Below are 16,156 nucleotides of genomic sequence, written 5' to 3'. Positions count from 1 at the left end.
TCATGCCCGAGCGAGCAAAGTTGTATCAGCATCGACTTGAGGAAGGATGTGCGCGTTTCATTTGCAAGAGGAAGAAGAGGTGTTATTTCTTCTCTAAAAAAAAGTTACATAATCTCACTTTAACTGGATTAATATTCATTCTTCACGTCCGGAGCGGTGAACCTTTGACTTTCACAGTCCAGCTGTCGTCTTTGGAGCCACATTGTTGAAATGCTCCAATAAATCCAGACGTTTAACGGAGATCTCAGAGTTTAACGCGTTATGCTGACTCCATTAAAGAGGAAAACTCTTTTACCCATGTGGAGCAAGTCTACGCCTTTTATGGTTTCAGAGGGAGCTGTGTGAAGACTGATGAATCGCCTCATGTGATGTCACTTGAGTCGGCGTCGTTTGGGGCTGAAGACTAAAAGGTTTGAAAATGAAACAATCGAGGGCGAGTTGAGTTAGAAAGAAGTGACTGACCGCTCCTCATACATCAGCCGTTACTAACATAACGAGTCTACGACCGATGGGTTAGTTGAGTTGCATTGTGGGTAATGGAGGTGGAATACGAAAGCCGATATCTCTAATTCTGCTGCATCGATTTTGAACTGTCCATGAGAGGGATGGGAACTGATTGTATCGATACCGATTCCATTAAACTTCTTATCGATTCAGGATTAATCGTCGGGTGGAAGAAGAGTACTTCCAGGTTTTATTAGCACGCCGCGTTGGACCGTCGGAAGCATCGATCAGAGCACTTGATAGTCACGTGTGTCACCGGTTCTCCATTCTCGAGTGTTACAGAACTGAAATGCTAAATCTGTACAACGCTCTTTTAAACATAATCACGGCGAACACGCTCGACAACCTTAAATAAAACATAATTTTGTGTGAGTAGGTTCACCCAGTCAAAGGTCATCTCACTCCTCATCAAAGCTTGGAACATCTGAAGCCTGCACCGTCACACTGCACCACAGACGTCCGTCCTGAAGCCCACACTCTCCCTCCATGACTCTCACCAGCTAAATGTTAGACTTGGATATATCGATGAGTGTGTGGGCAGCCGGTGAGCTGGCATCATGCGGACATACTCCGAGCATCAGAACCAAGAAAACGAGAGCTTTGCAAATGTAGATTATCAGTTTGGATACTTCGGCTTTTGACGTGGAAGATAAATGTTGCTGGAAAGTGCTGTGTCATTGAGTAACATCCCCTCAGCCATGACAGATCTTCACCTCTCTCTCCTCCCTCGTCCCACCCTCTTCCTCCCCTATGCCTATTTCTGTCGTCTCATTTGGAGTCAATGATAGAAGTGTGGTAGCTCGCCCCCCCCAATAACCCTTCATCCACTCTCCTCCATCCTCCTCTCGTCTCACCCTGCGTTACAGTCGCTGTGGTCTCCCTGCCCTGCAACACCCCCGCTGAGCTCACGCGGTTAGTACAGTCTGCCTGTGCTCTCTCCTTATAAGGGCAAAATACATTGACAGAGGCGGAGAGAGGGGGCTGTACCAGCACAGGCAGGCAGGTGGGGGGACAGTGGCTCCAACAGGAGGAGGGAAAGATGATGAAGAGGCAGAGGAGCAGAGATTAGGAAACAGTGAACAGGGAGGAGGAGGAGGAGGGATGAAGATGTCCAGGGAGAGACGGTGATGGGGATTGTGTGATAAGAAATTAGGTCCAACTGAAGCTTTGGGGATTTTGAAAGAAAACAGAGTCCAGTATCGATTTCCAGTCTCATACAAAGGATTTCAAGATGTTTTTTATCCCTGAATTTCATTTAATTACACGATAGAAAAACCTACAAACAGACACGGCTGACATTTAGCCAGAATATTACATATTTGTACATTTTAAACATGATAATTCACCAAATCCTTCCTCCAAACCCACAATTATAACGTCTCCAACTGCATGATATCATGTCTCTAAAGCTGCTCAGCCATCAATGTTTATTAATGCAGGTGAATACGCCTAAACCATAGTAACATAAAACACTGTACACGAGAGATGTGTATGATCATCTTCCAACACAAAGTTCAGTGTGAGTCAGAGTGTGGTGTGTGACAGAGAGTGTGTGGGAGGGTAAGGAGTTTCAATTACTTGTACAAGTGCCGTGGAACAGATCAAATTGAGTTTTTTGTGTGTGTGTGTGTGTGCGTGTGTGTGTGTGTGCGTGTGTGTGTGTGTGTGCTGTCCTGTTGGTTCAGCTGGAGGATTTCTCAGCGTCACACCTCCTGTGCAGCGGGAGGGCCGGGCTGCCTGCGAGGACCGGTCAGGTGCTAATTGGGCTTGAAGCTTCTGAATGGAGGTGAATGCTCAGAGCGAGGGGGGGCCTCATGTGATCCATGTGTGCTTGTTCAGTGTGCGCGACGGTACGTCAGCAGTGCCACAGACTGCATAAACACACATCCTCTCTGTGCCCCGTTATCTGTCCCAGTTAAGTTAAATAGACCCCCTCGTCGTGTCGTCACAGATGGAGGGACGACACCCCTTTGGGAATGATGCGGGAAGAGGGATGCAAATCCATTTAGTCACAAGGTCCCTTAGTGGAGTAAAAGGCAGACGCAAGGAGGGGAAGAGGAGGGAACTAAACCAACATGACACCCGGCTGCTAAGTGTGTCAGCTTCTTCTGCATATTATCAGTATGAAACATCTGCCTTAGTTAATCTTCACCAACCTGTAGGCAATACTTCATTTACTCTGAGTAATTCCCCCACGGGGACACAAGCCGAAGCAGATCTTATAGATATATTGATTCAGGAGTGAACTGTCTCCTCGCGTCATGTTTCTCAATCGACATTTTCTTTGAAGGAATCAGGTAATGAGAGCTGTTGAGAGAGGGATGAGTCTCCATGGCTCTCTCCGGCGTGTCGGTTATGTAAAGAGACCGTGGTGTGAGCCAAGAGGAGTTTATGGGATAAGTATGTTGACAAGGTCACAGATTTCCACCGAGGAAGATCTGTTGACTGGATGACTGTATATGTGCATGTTAGCAATTACAAGTGGAAGAGTTGTGCAGAAATGAGCACAATTGTCAGAGGAATGTGCAAAGGTTCACAGTACGGAGCGTGAGGAAGAGAGATATGGTCACAGAGACGTGCGTTAATGTCACACACACATGTAATCTGCGACAACAAGGGATCCACGTCTTTGTTTTAGGGCTCACACGTTTGTCTTACTCATGGTGATGATTCAGGTTGACTTTGAGAAGCCAAGATGAGATGTGACGCACATTTACACAGTTACTGGGGAGAGGGAAGGGGTTAACACATTGTTTGTGTGTGTATATGTGTGTGTCTGTATCAGTGGCAACAGGGGAAGCTGCAGGGGGTGGGGGGTGGAGTGTCCCAGAAATTGGCAATTGCCCCTCACCCTTCCCCCCCACATGGACAGTGACAGACTAGAAGAGGAGGTGGGAGAGCTAGAGAGAGAACATAGAGGGATGCCATCATGTCTTCCCCCCCCCCCGGCACCCAGATCATCCTCACAGATCCTGGATCACCACAGCTACAGGAGAGAGTGTACATCCTCCCCGTGTAGTCTACAAGAAAACACAACTCTGCACATCGTACTGAACATCATGTCTCCATGTGAGTCGAGACCGGAGTTTTAACCCTTAGTGGTCCAGACCTCCCCTCCCCCCCCCCCCACCCTGAGGCTGAGCTGATTAACAGTAATAGGAAACAACAATGCATGATAATGTGAATCATAATGGGCCAATGGAGGTGAACTTTGGCCCCGTGCTCCATATGAGGCCAATGGCACAGTAATGGTGAACACAGGCCCTGCAGGGACGGGCCAGACAAAGACAAAAGCATGCCAGACTGTAGGTTAATGTAAATGGAAAGGACATGGAGGCCTAGAGGGGACACACACACACACACACACACACACACACACACACAGAACGATGAGGAAATGAGTTTATTTTGAACTGTAACTCATGCCTGCCCGTGTACACACATTAATGCAATGAGGTCACTGTACTGCAGCTTTTATATGGTTATGCTTAAAGAATGAATGGCATTCAACCTGAAAACACATTTTTGCTTCGTGAAAAACTGATATTTTAGAGATTATGTGTTTTGTTTTTTTTAACTCAAGAGCAGCCAAGTGTGGTCGGGGTCTTTTTTTGCAGCAGCAGCAGTTATTGGCCTCGTCCTCACCTCCTTTCGTCAGCCAGCTGTTGTTCATTCATCCACGTCTTCCCCTCCATCTCTCGCTCCAGGGAAAGTTCCAACCAGACGGAGAGATCAGTCGGGAACTGGGTGGAGGGGGAGCGTGGCAACACCACAGACGTACAGTACAGTCAAAATGTCCAAGAGAACACACACATTGACTCTGAGATTGGAAGTCTTATCCCAAGTGACTCCCACATTGTCTCACTCAGGAGAGGTGAAGAGGTCAGGCTATTTACTCTGGAGAGGATCCTCCACACACACACACACACACACATAGTGAAATAGACTGAGACACTGTCCCCTTTCACCTCATCTATCACTCAGCAAATTGGACGCTGTCTCTCATGCAGTGTGCGGTGTCTGGTTATAAGCAGCTATAAGAGATGGAGCTGACAGTTAACCGATATTAATGAGACTCATCTACTGATATTTCTCTCGCTCCCTCCGACCCTCAACTGTCTTGCGTCACTTTCCTTTGCGATGTTCATTTCTCTCAGTGTTTCTATCTTTCTGTCATTGATGGATAACAGATGAAAGCTGGGAGGAAACTCGAGTCCTAGTGGAATTTAATTGAATGTTCTTCATTTCTTATACAACAGACTTTCAATAAGAAATGTAGATCACTTCAGATTATCAGTTCTTGGAGCGAGTAAATCCTGTAGATCGATAAAGTCCTTCAGGACTTGACACCGTTTCTTATGAAAACACATTATTGCTCAACCAGGCGTTAAGAGTTTCTACTGTAGGATTCAAATTCAGTGATTCTAAATATATATATATATATATATATATATATATATATATATATATATATATATATATATATATATATATAAGAAAGTCCACAGAGTAAAAAATAGTTCTTAAACACTATACCATCTCACAACACAGGCTATGTTGTGCAACAGCTCTATATTTAATGTACTACCACTTTAAATTCATGCACTATTTATTCTAAAGTTCATTCCTTGTAGTTTTAGTACATACAGTGATACCGCTTCATATCTATGTATATATACGTTTTATTTGTATTCTATTCGTTGTACATAGTGTATTCGTTTTAAACCCTTCTCTCTAGGGGGTACACTGTGTCCCTACGTAACGTTTATATTGCATAGGGTTAGGGTGTTATAATCGAAATGTGTCCGCTCGTGGATTCATATTAATTGTGTTTTGAACCTGCATTAATTGTAGGAGTGTATTGCCCACCTCCCCCGGGGGCTGCAGATGGAAACTAGCTGCAAGTTAAATCTGCTGATTTCATGTTTTTTGTACATAGACTCTGAACTAATATCTCATCAGTGGTGAATAAGCAATCTGAATCTTTTGCATCACTGGAATGTAATCAGCACTGTGACGCTGACAAACATCTCTGGCTCCACCTGGTGGAGGTTTTAGGTAAGTGCACTCTCTGGTTTCAGGCAGGTTTTCACTAAATATCAACAAATAAAACATTCCACAGCTGAGTGCACCAAATACTTTACATGTTCATGCCATTGGATTTGTCACCAAATGTATTTTTAAAAAAGTTTTTTTATTTATTTTTTACTAAAAATGCTAAATGTGTTATTTTCGGTCAGTCTAGTGTTTTGACTGTCAGCTCCAAAAAAGCTCTGAAGTTCCTGATTTTTCTCAACCCTAAAGGATGAAAGTTAAACACTTCAGGAAACACAATGCATAACAGAAGTGTTCCAACACGACCACGTTGAATCTACATCTCTGACACTGCAGCAAACAGAACTCATGATGAACATTACTCAACGACTGTGGGCAGAACGCTTCACTCGAGCATTTTTCGTGGGTTGGCTGCATTCACAGCGTGTCACAACTCCCCCCCCCCCCCCCATTTTCAGCAGCCATACTCTGTGAGTTAATTTGAAAAGACAGCCTGGAACAACTGCAGCAAACAAATGATGTATGTAAATATCCATCCATGTTTATTACAACATATGAAGACGTTGTGTTGTTGTTGAAGAAATTGAATAACACTCAAAAAACACAAATGGCATAAATCAACACACTGGCAAAAACAAAAATGTTAAAAAAGATCTTCCTTCTGTAACTTGTAGTCTCTGTGTCGCGTCACAAAATGTAAGGAGATAAAAAACAAACTCCTCAAAAACGTTGGAGAAAAAAAAGGATTAATATCTGTACTTTGTAGAGTAATCCTTTGGAGACACCACCAGACCTCTTCCTTTTCGTGCTCCCCTGTACACTGTTTCCACAATGTCAATCATCTCCTGCTTGTCCTCCATTGTCCAGTTAATCTTGTTGTTGTTGCCGGTGCCCAAATCTATCATGATGTGTTTGTTCCTTTAAAAGAAAACACCAACAACCACATTATAACTCCACATTTAAATTGATTTGTTTTTGATAAATCCGATCACTGAGCGCCTTACCTGAAAAAGAACATGACGGTGCAGGGGTCGTACAATTCGTACATCTTGTTGAAGTCGGGCACTTCTGTGATGTCCACCAGATAAATGACTGCAAAGTTCTTCACCTGACAGGACGGACGCAGGGAGAATATTAACACCATATTCAACATTACAGGCGGAACAACACAGCAGGGAAAGTTTCTGAATTCAACTAAATAATTCTCTTGGCCTGTGGTATTGTTTGTGTTGCCAGTTCACCTTACATGTAATAAGATATTTACATTACTCTGGCTCCCTGATAACGTCGTCTTTTAACAGGAACAGCAAGTAAGAGCATGTTTCCCCCGTACTGGCCTCCCTTCACTGGCTCTCTGTACATTTTACGATTGATTTTTAGATTTTATTGTTCGCCTATAAATCTTTAAATGGGCTTGCTCCAACACATCTCTCTAATCTTTCACAACCACACATCCCATCAAGGTCACTCGGGTCTGCTGACCAGTTGCTTCTGGTTGTCGTAAGATCAAGGTGGAGGGGAGATCTTTGTAGTTATAACCTCGACCCTCTGGAACGAGTTCTGCTCATTAGGCTGGCAGCTACACGGCCTGTTTTTAAATCTCGTCCGTAAACAGAGTTAGTTTGCTTTTATTGTCCTTTTGTCTCTTAAGCTGGTCTTTGTGTGTTGATTGTTTTATGCTTTTTGATTGTACAGCACTTTGGTCGTTTGTTGTTGTTTTTAAATGTGCTTTATAAATACATTTAGATTGGATTTAAAAGTTGAACGTAACATATGAACTCGTGCTACACATACTGTTCTTAGACTGCCAAAAAACTGTTTTGCTTTACCTGCAATACCTCACCTTTAAAGGATTACAGTATCCCTGGTATGACAAATGGGCATGCCTAAATAAGCTTTAAAAAAGAGCCTAACTTACATCTTTAAGAAATTATTGCAACGCCTCAGCTTTTAAACAGCGTTTATAGCTTTGGGCAGCATGTTCTGAAAACGGTCTACAAACTGCTGACTGAGTGTAAGATGACCCCAACATAACGTACTGTAATGGGAGTCTCAGTTGTAAAATCAGCAATAAACTGCCAAAAGCAGTGAACATCGTGATGAAAATAGTGATGAATCTGTACTTCCCTTCAGCAGACAATATAAATCTGCACTAGAAAATTCTACAGCATCCCAGAAAATGGAGCTCGTATAATGTTGGTAAGTTGAAAAATCAATACGCGTTTCAGCTGAGGTCAATTTAAACTATAAACTGTAACGCTCCTGTCGGTCCTAAACGGCTCCGTGTGAGAATTTTACAGGCAAACATTTCTAAAAGGGCGTTAATACAGTTGATATAGAGAGTTAATATAGTTATTTGTTAGTGTAGTAATAAACTGACACTTGAAAATAAAAAATAGACTCGTTTGGATAATTAAAAACTGTATTATGTTTTATTTTATTTTATAAATTGATCTTACACGTTTTAGTCTATGTATTTTGTAGATGTGAGCGCATATTATGATATTGCTTTTTTTTTTCATTGCCATTTATTGTTGTTTTTGTTTTATTGTCGTTTACTTCAACAGCACTTTGGTCACCGCAGGTTGATTTTAAACATGTTATATAAACTTGACTTGACTAATTGAGGTTTTTAAACATAAAAACACTACAGCCTGTGATCCCCATATAAATATGTTCCATCTCCAGCTGATAATAACCATTATTCTGTTATTTTCAGGTCTACACACTTTGGTATATCATTTGATTTGCAAGTCTGTACTTCAGTCTCATAATTACAAATACAATTGGGGGCTGGAAGTGAGCAGGTTAAGATAGCAGGGGAATAATAATAATAATAATAATAATAATAATAATAATAATAATAATAATAACTCTGTTTATAAGCTGGATAGCACACGGATCAAACCTTTTCAGCGATGCTGTAAAGAACTTCGTCCATCTTCATGCACGTTGGGTCCCAGTCGTGTCCAAAGCGGATCACGAGGACTCGGTCCTCCTCAGACAGGATGGCTTGGTCGACCTGCCAGCCATTGTGGAGATGTGGTAGCATGTACGACATCTTGATCCTAAGCGGTCGATTCCCAAGCTGAAAAACAACATGTTTGACTTAAAGCTTCACATAACTTGAGAGGCAGTGAGAGTAACTTGTGGTTAACATCCAGTTAAATCAGGATTTATGCTCATAGTTTGAGAGGAACGTGCAGTTAGCTTGCTAGCTAGTGAGCTTGAATTGACGTTAGCCAAAGAAAAGTCTTGAAGGGAAAAGAATTAAACTTTAATAGTTAGATAGGAAGTATAAAATATTCGTGCAGAAACACTTACCTCAAAATAAAAGGGAATGCGTATTGAAAAACGTAGCTTGTTGACTCTAATATTACGAAAAACCCCGTAACCTCCTGCTGCTGTGTACCTTTTCGTAAATGTTACGTTGTGCGTACGCAATAGCGTCATCAAACAAGCGACAGTGTGGACACAACGTGGTTACGTCACGCGTATATTTTAGGTACGTAAACATTTGTTTGTTTTTGTTGTACAGTAATTGAAACATTTAAAAGTACAAATATACATTTAATTATTTTAATGATAAAACATTTGAGTAGGGGACATTTCAAAAACTTAATAAATAAGAAATCAGTCAGGTCAATGATACTAAATAAGTGAAAAGATGTTTATGTTTTTATTACCAACTTTGGTTTTACTAACATTGGCATAAAGACAGACTTGTGTTTTTTTTTGTTTTTTTTACTTATGTAAAATGAAATGAAATAAGTTTCCAACAATTCTCCAATCAATAAAATGGCCTTAACATCTTATCATATCAGTCATAAAACACATATTAGCTAAAGTGAGTTAGAGACGTGAACTCTCTTTTACACCTCTCTGACGGTGTGTTTACAATCTGGATACATGTAATAAGGAAATAATAAGAGAGTACTTTCAGATTATAATTGTCCTTCAAATGCAATGTTTTCCCCCTGTAGACAGACTTTCCCATTTGCTGTTAGGAAAAATACCTTCTCTCACACCCTCATGCGCTTTTATTACCAAATATAGTCAAAGAAATAGAGAGGTATTATCTCTGCAACACCTTAAGTAAATTAAAAGCAGACATTCCCTCAGACTGCTCATTTTGCAACACACAGAAAGAACACATGATCCACTTTATTCATGTCTCTACTTGCCCACTTGTGGCATTACTTATCTCCACTTCTCTTTCTCGGCTGAGAACTTAAGTCATTTGCTGTCTTGTCTCGTGTTATAGAAGACATTTTTTGGTAGATGATACCGTGTCTCATAACTGCAAACTGCCAGTCTGTGTAAATGATACGTCCATGGTATAAATACTTCTTTAAAAAGATCTATTTAAAAAATCTTCCTCTTGTCTTAAAAATGCATCTCTTTGGGGGATGACTCATTTCAATTACATATAAATTATTAAAATATTTAATAGTACGTATGCAGTACAGAGACATAAAGACAAATCATGTATTGTTGTGCAATTCATTACAGTACAAATAGACAGTACAACAAACGTTCAAAGGTTATAGGAAAATATTCCAGTCTATGACATAGCAGCATATTATGGCACTCCTTATGAATCAACATTAGATATGTTTTAGCTTTTATCTTTAATTCCAACACGAAACTACACAATCACATCTTTGTGGTTCTGAATTGACAAGTGATTGACAAAGTCCAACTATTTCACGTTAGACTATTTGGTCTAGGACACTTGATTGTTTAACAAGAAATGATTTTTGCCAATTTCACACTAAAATAAAGATCTGTTTCCTAACTACCATCAACACTGTAATCATTCCTTAAAGCTGAAAAAAGGCATTTTTTTAAATTCTGAATGGCTGTTTTTCACATTGCACAACATCAGCCTTCAGCCTTCTGATCAAGTCTGAACAGTCTCGCAACCTAAATCTCTGCTGAAAAGACACGTAACACTCCAGGTTGATTATATAAGTCCTCTCTGCTATGAAACCACACCTTGTTCAGCAAAACAGTTCCGATCCCAGGTTGCATGAGCCCACTTTAAGCCAGCAGGTGGCATAAGGAACATTCACATATCTTCTGGAGACAAAAGGACTCCACCAGTGGTTCTTTGAACGTCCCGCGACGTCGAGGGAAACATATCCAAAGTCCATCGCTTTTCCATGAGGCAATATGAAAAGTTCTGTGCACGTTAATGTCTTAAAATCCCTGAGGGGCGCTGAAGCTCGGCTGGATCAGACAGTGTTGGGATGAGGTCGGGGTACACAGTAGACCGCAGTAATGTACAGTGATTAAAGCTGGACTCCTGCAGCTCCTAGTCGGAGGGATGCTCTGGACACGAGCGATTCACCTGAAACCACTCGTCTATACACCTGAAACAGGAAGAGGAGGACAACAGGTTTGTCTCTTGCGTGATCGAAGGAAGTTGTCTTTGAAATAATTGCGATAAACAATATTATTGTCATCCTAAGAGCATTTAATGGCACCGATATAATATAGAAGTACATCCTTTCAAAGAGCAATTAACTTTAAATTCAAACGTGCAATGTCACAAAGTCTTATAATAGTAGGGAAAACCCTTCTGTTTATTCTGTCATCATGTCGGCTAAAAATGTTGTTGACATTATTATGTAAACAAACATGAATGTCAACACAACGGGCAATATCGAGGTCATGTCCGATAAGTCGATCAATTTGTGACGGGCCCATTCAGCTCCAATAATCACAATAACAATCTTTTATTTCTTTTATAAATTAGCAAAAGATGACCGGCTTTATAAATCAGTCTTTTAAAAATAAGGCTACCATAAGCAGCAGGTTAGCTTAGCTTAGCATTAAGCTAATGTATTTTCTTTGTATGCTCCCTTCAGAAGACTGATACCACTTGTAGAAAAGAAGCTGAGGTTACCTCTTGAAGTCGTGACAGTTGGAGCATTTGTTAAACTTTTTCCAAGCACCATCTGCCTATTCATGTGTGTTTGTGTGTGTTAGTTACCCTTTATGGTAGATGCAGAGGCAGGGCAGCCTGGCAATGGTGTCTCCCTGCTCCAGCTCGTCTAAACAGATGGCACATTCCCCAGAGTCTCTGGACAGGATGTCCTCTGAGCAAGACAATACGGACAGACTGAGAAAACTGAGAAAAGAGCTGCGTCGCACTCCAAATCATGCATCAGATGTTTCAGTTCAGTCCCTGAATCCTGCACAACCATCTGTTCAACCTCAGGTACCAGAGAGCCTGTTGTTGTGAGGACTGGTCTCCTTGCCAGTGTTGTAATGAGTAAAGTCTTCACTGGGAATATGTTGCATTATGTGGAACAGTTTCACTTTGTTATCCCTTTCTTTGATGGTTTATTACATATACTTTTGTGTCACATGTTGACCTGCATATTTATCTATGACAGGCTCTAGTGTCAATACCTGAGGCAAAGGAGTGACTGTAGCTTTTCATGTGCCCATATTAAAATGAATTATGTAGGAGATATAAGATAGACTTGTGATGTGTTAGATGAGGGATAAAGCCATGATTGTGTAGGTTGTACACATCTGTACGCCTGTGATAAGCTACAACACAGCGTGCAGTCTATGAGCTGCATGTATTTATCAGTAGCATGCATGCTGCCGGGGGTGTGTGCCAGCTGAAAGTTGTGTGCGCACATGCATCAACACTTTAGGGATAAGCAGAACTCTATTCTTGTTTGTATACATGCAACACTGGAAAGCCTGGTGCGTCTGTGTAGAGTGTGTGTAGTGACTGAAGACGTGTTTGCCTTTCCTGTGTGTGCACACGTAGGTGTGTGTGTGTGTGTGTGCACGTATGCACTGTAGGTGGCTGAGTCAATATGCAGCTGCATCACCTCGCTGCATATCTGTGGAAAAAGTTTATTTTATTTGATCTAAGACTTTATATATTAATTCATGATCCAGCTATAGAAACAATATGGTATAACGTTGTAACTGAAGAGGGGAAGACAGAGGCAGCGGGGGAATGAAAACAAGTACTTTTTACTGCATTGAAGTAAAGTTTTTAGGAACTTGCACTCAATGCTACCTTTTACTTCTACTCCATTATATTTATAGAGGTACACACTGGACTTTCTACGCCATTAGTTTGACAGTTATAGTTAACAATTACCTTGCAAAGTTAATATTTTACGTTATAAAAAGCCTCTCCGTCCCTCTCTCCTCTCCTCTCTGTCTTTAGCTGTACTGTACTATAAAAAGGCAAAAAAAGCCCCAAAATAGTCTTTATAAATAAAAACAAATACTAAAAAAAACAATTAATACCAATTAACAGTAAATAAAATAGTAATAATATAATAAAACATGTCAGAACCATCTAAGGGGTCACAAGATAAAAAGAGAAAATAAACACATTTCTCTTACATGAAATCATGTTGACTCTTCTACTATTTAATCTTCTTTTCCTCCTGTGAAATACTGAATGCTTTTACAACAATCTCTTCTGACTTCTGAACTAGGAGTCTTTTACGCATGACTTGCAATGGAATCTTTTTACATTGTAGTACTGCGACTTTAATTTGAGTAAAGGATCTAAATGTTGGACATTTGTAGCCCTCTGATGCTCCAGCACCACTGTCATCTAACACATGCTTCCACTTTAACAATCCCCCCCAGGCCCACTTGCACTTTCCCCCTTCATTTCTTACTGTTGTAGGTGAGCCGCGTTTTGCTGAAACACATGAGCAGGTGCTTCTCTATTTCATCCGATGCCATAAACTTGGAGCAAACAGGACAGTGGAAGCCTGTGGAGGAAAACACAAAGACAAGACCATGAGGACCCAGGTGTCTCTCTCATCACTTCTTTTATTGATATGTACACAACACAGAGGGCTTGGGACAGTTTGCATGGGCTTGATTTTACACAGACCTGCATGACCTAACACCTCCATGCACTCGCCAACTATCTGTCTGCTGTAAACAATCTGTTACAATCTGATTACCTAATCGTGCAATCTTTAGCTGCCGTTGCTCATCACAAAACTAACTGCGAATATGTCCTCAAGGTGAGATCCCTTAATACTTTGTGCACAGCGTGTACGAAATGTAGAATTAACCGCAGTGCATCGTCTCAGCTGCACAAAGAATAACAGGCCAGGAGCTGCTTGACCTGAGATAAACTAACCTCCTACAATAAATGCATCATATATGCAGTGATGAACTCTTTGCCTGGTGTGAACCTCATGTTTGGGTCATGTGGTTGTAAGGGAGGATAAGCCTGTTGACACACTGTCAGGCCTGCAGGGTCTCAAATCAGATGATTCTGATGAGCAAAGGTTATTGATGATTCGACTTCCTCATCAGGGAAATTACCTCCGGCCGGTAATTTGAAAGAGGTGGAAATTCAGACGTAGTTTTATTGACCACAATATGAGGAAATTGGAGCGTTGACAAGAACTCCAACTAGGATTCAGAAAACACTATCTTAAGGAGTGTGGATAGAGCGCCGTAACAATATTAGTTACAGTCTTTCTTTTGTTGGTGTTGTCTGGGTTAGAGGCAACTCACCAGTTGAGAAACAGCTAGACTTGCGCATTCAGGAAGTGTGTGTGTGTGTGTGTGTGTGTGTGTGTGTGTGTGTGTGTGTGTGTGTGTGTGTGTGTGTGTGTGAGGCAATGTGTAACCAGCAGGAAGCTTTTATCTGTTGACCTACATAATGCACTCTTGCCTCTCCGCCAGAGTGAAAAACAGGACAGTTTTGTAAAGACAGCGAGGCGAAAGAAGAGACGGCAGTACAGTACAGTAGAGCCACCTGTGGCTACAATAAAAGTGCAGAAGTGCTAAACAAAGGGCTCAGTCATAAGACTGCTATTACCATATGCCAGGTATCATATGTCAAATGGAAAAATACTAAGCGACTTTGACAGCAATCGTAATGGTTATAGCTTGTGATATGCTGCATCATAAATGTATGATATCATACATGGACTCACATGTTAACTCATACTGACGGCCATTACAAGAGCAGACATATTACAGTTGTGCCACATGAGATGAATAAAGGGCTGTTGTGTAAAATAAGGACAACGTGTACTAAAAACAACACACACACCTGCTTTTCTCTTTTTTTAATATCATATTAATCTGAATATCTTTGGGTTTTGGACGGACAAAACAAGACATCTGAAGACCTGAGACTTTGGGCTTTGAGAAACTGAGATTCAATTTCTTTACTTGTGTTGACCAAACGATGCGTTGATTAATCTAGAACATAATCGGCAGATGAATTGCGGTTAGCTGCAGCCCTAGCACCCTCATGTCTCTACTACTACTGTAACACAGACAGAGTATACTTCAGGGACAATAAAGAAATCAGAAGATTAAAAGGTATCATAAAGGCACTTTACTGGTATGAATGTCACTTCCTTCTTTGCAGATGTTTTGTGTTTGTCTAGGGCTGTCGATTAGTCATTATGATTTCTTTAGTCGATAAATCACAATGCTTTTTTTTCATGCTGATTTCCAGGAAACCTATGACACAACTTCTGGTAAACCAAAGAGTCAAACTGGTGTTTTTGCATAATTCTTTGTGGAGAAACGCAGTTTTACTGATCTGTCGATTAAACTAATGGCACAATCGTGTAAGTGCTAGTCGCCTAAGAATTTAATTCGGTCCAATCTTACCTCCCAGCAGGTGAGGGGACAGGTGAGCCGGTAGGGACCCGATAAGCAATCTGTGGCCCTCAGGAGGCAGCTCGCCCTCCTCGTCACCATCCGTGCCATCGAGGCTCTGATTGACAACGTGCGACCCTGACCTGCCGCCGGCCGGTATACTGAGCCCGGAGCTGGTTGGCCCTCCACCAGTGTAACGGATCCGGGGACCATCTGGTCCATTGGTGTACCTAAACCCCGCGATCCTGGAGTTTCCAGATGGGAGATCGGAGCTGGAATAAGCCCGAGTTCTGCCATCAAATGTCGGGGTGCTCTGTTTGGCCCCCATGCTGTCTCAGTCTCACCTCCTCAGGTTTTGTCTGCGCTTTAAAGTGTTTAGCCACGAGACATGGTTACAGTGAGTTGTGAAGAACTGACATCAACAAAGGAAATGAAGCCTAGCACGTGAACAACAACAAAGGCGATGTGATCCAACATCTTAAAGTTTCATGGTGCGCCCTGTGCGTAAAGTGCGCAATCACTTACGCATAACTTAATTTCCAAATGGTTGTTTTTTTCTCTTTGCACAGCCCTTCCCTTTTTTAAAAAAAATATAAAATAAAAGATAGAATCTCTTCAGATAAAAGTCTTCAGTTCCTCCACTTCAGACGAGCGCATTAGCGCAAGTGTTGACCCACAGCTCGTCTGGTTCAAGTTATTTTTTGTGCTCAACTGTGGCCGTCTGGAAAGAAAAATAAAAGCAGGGATTGCCCTCCTCCCCCCTGTGAGGCAGCGCCGTCAAACTACCCAAAGTTTAACAGGATAACACAACTTCGCCTTCAAAGTAAAAGCGGTGAACTCATGGAATTACATGTAGTAACAAACTGTGGAAGTCACTGTAATATAGAATTAAATTAAAAGTTTATAAAATATCTCTATATAAATCTGTGGAAGCCTTTATCATTGTTTGTAGCTGTTGCCCTTT

At 41.4% G+C, this 16,156-nt stretch overlaps 3 protein-coding genes across 3 annotated transcripts in view; all 3 read right to left on the bottom strand.

Annotated features, from left to right (window-relative positions):
* The window catches only part of fam49al (family with sequence similarity 49 member A, like), a 31,854-nt gene extending 30,948 nt beyond the window's left edge, over positions 1-906 (bottom strand). Inside the window, exon 1 of the mRNA XM_029442645.1 lies at positions 887-906. The gene's annotated coding sequence lies outside the window, so the exon portion shown is untranslated. The remainder of the gene's footprint in view (positions 1-886) is intronic.
* Positions 907-6,069: 5,163 nt separating this feature from the next.
* On the bottom strand, positions 6,070-9,044 carry txnl4a (thioredoxin-like 4A). Its single transcript, XM_029443037.1, has 4 exons — positions 8,884-9,044; positions 8,468-8,647; positions 6,564-6,667; positions 6,070-6,477 (listed from the first exon to the last, which is right to left on the bottom strand). Exons 1-4 carry the CDS (start codon positions 9,010-9,012, stop codon positions 6,306-6,308), a joined length of 585 nt encoding a protein of 194 aa, XP_029298897.1. The 5' UTR covers positions 9,013-9,044; the 3' UTR covers positions 6,070-6,305.
* Positions 9,045-9,215: 171 nt separating this feature from the next.
* On the bottom strand, positions 9,216-15,931 carry znrf2a (zinc and ring finger 2a). Its single transcript, XM_029443038.1, has 4 exons — positions 15,205-15,931; positions 13,230-13,325; positions 11,558-11,663; positions 9,216-10,934 (listed from the first exon to the last, which is right to left on the bottom strand). Exons 1-4 carry the CDS (start codon positions 15,518-15,520, stop codon positions 10,877-10,879), a joined length of 576 nt encoding a protein of 191 aa, XP_029298898.1. The 5' UTR covers positions 15,521-15,931; the 3' UTR covers positions 9,216-10,876.
* Between the last annotated feature and the right edge of the window lie 225 nt (positions 15,932-16,156).

This window comes from Cottoperca gobio, chromosome 11, assembly GCF_900634415.1.
Source record: "Cottoperca gobio chromosome 11, fCotGob3.1, whole genome shotgun sequence".
Classification (NCBI taxonomy): Eukaryota; Metazoa; Chordata; class Actinopteri; order Perciformes; family Bovichtidae; genus Cottoperca; species Cottoperca gobio.
Note: the sequence above shows the minus strand (reverse complement) of the source record. Positions and strands in the feature narration are given on the sequence as shown.

Excerpts from the sequence above, each read along its gene's own strand:
- txnl4a (XM_029443037.1), bottom strand. The coding sequence starts at position 9,012 with ATGACGCTATTGCGTACGCACAACGTAACATTTACGAAAAGGTACACA. Across the intron at positions 8,648-8,883 it reads GCATTCCCTTTTATTTTGAG|CTTGGGAATCGACCGCTTAG; the intron begins GTAAGTGTTTCT and ends GTTGTTTTTCAG. Across the intron at positions 6,478-6,563 it reads ACCGTCATGTTCTTTTTCAG|GAACAAACACATCATGATAG; the intron begins GTAAGGCGCTCA and ends TTTCTTTTAAAG.
- znrf2a (XM_029443038.1), bottom strand. The coding sequence starts at position 15,520 with ATGGGGGCCAAACAGAGCACCCCGACATTTGATGGCAGAACTCGGGCT. Across the intron at positions 13,326-15,204 it reads GTCCCCTCACCTGCTGGGAG|GCTTCCACTGTCCTGTTTGC; the intron begins GTAAGATTGGAC and ends TTTCCTCCACAG. Across the intron at positions 11,664-13,229 it reads AACGCGGCTCACCTACAACA|AGGACATCCTGTCCAGAGAC; the intron begins GTAAGAAATGAA and ends TGTCTTGCTCAG.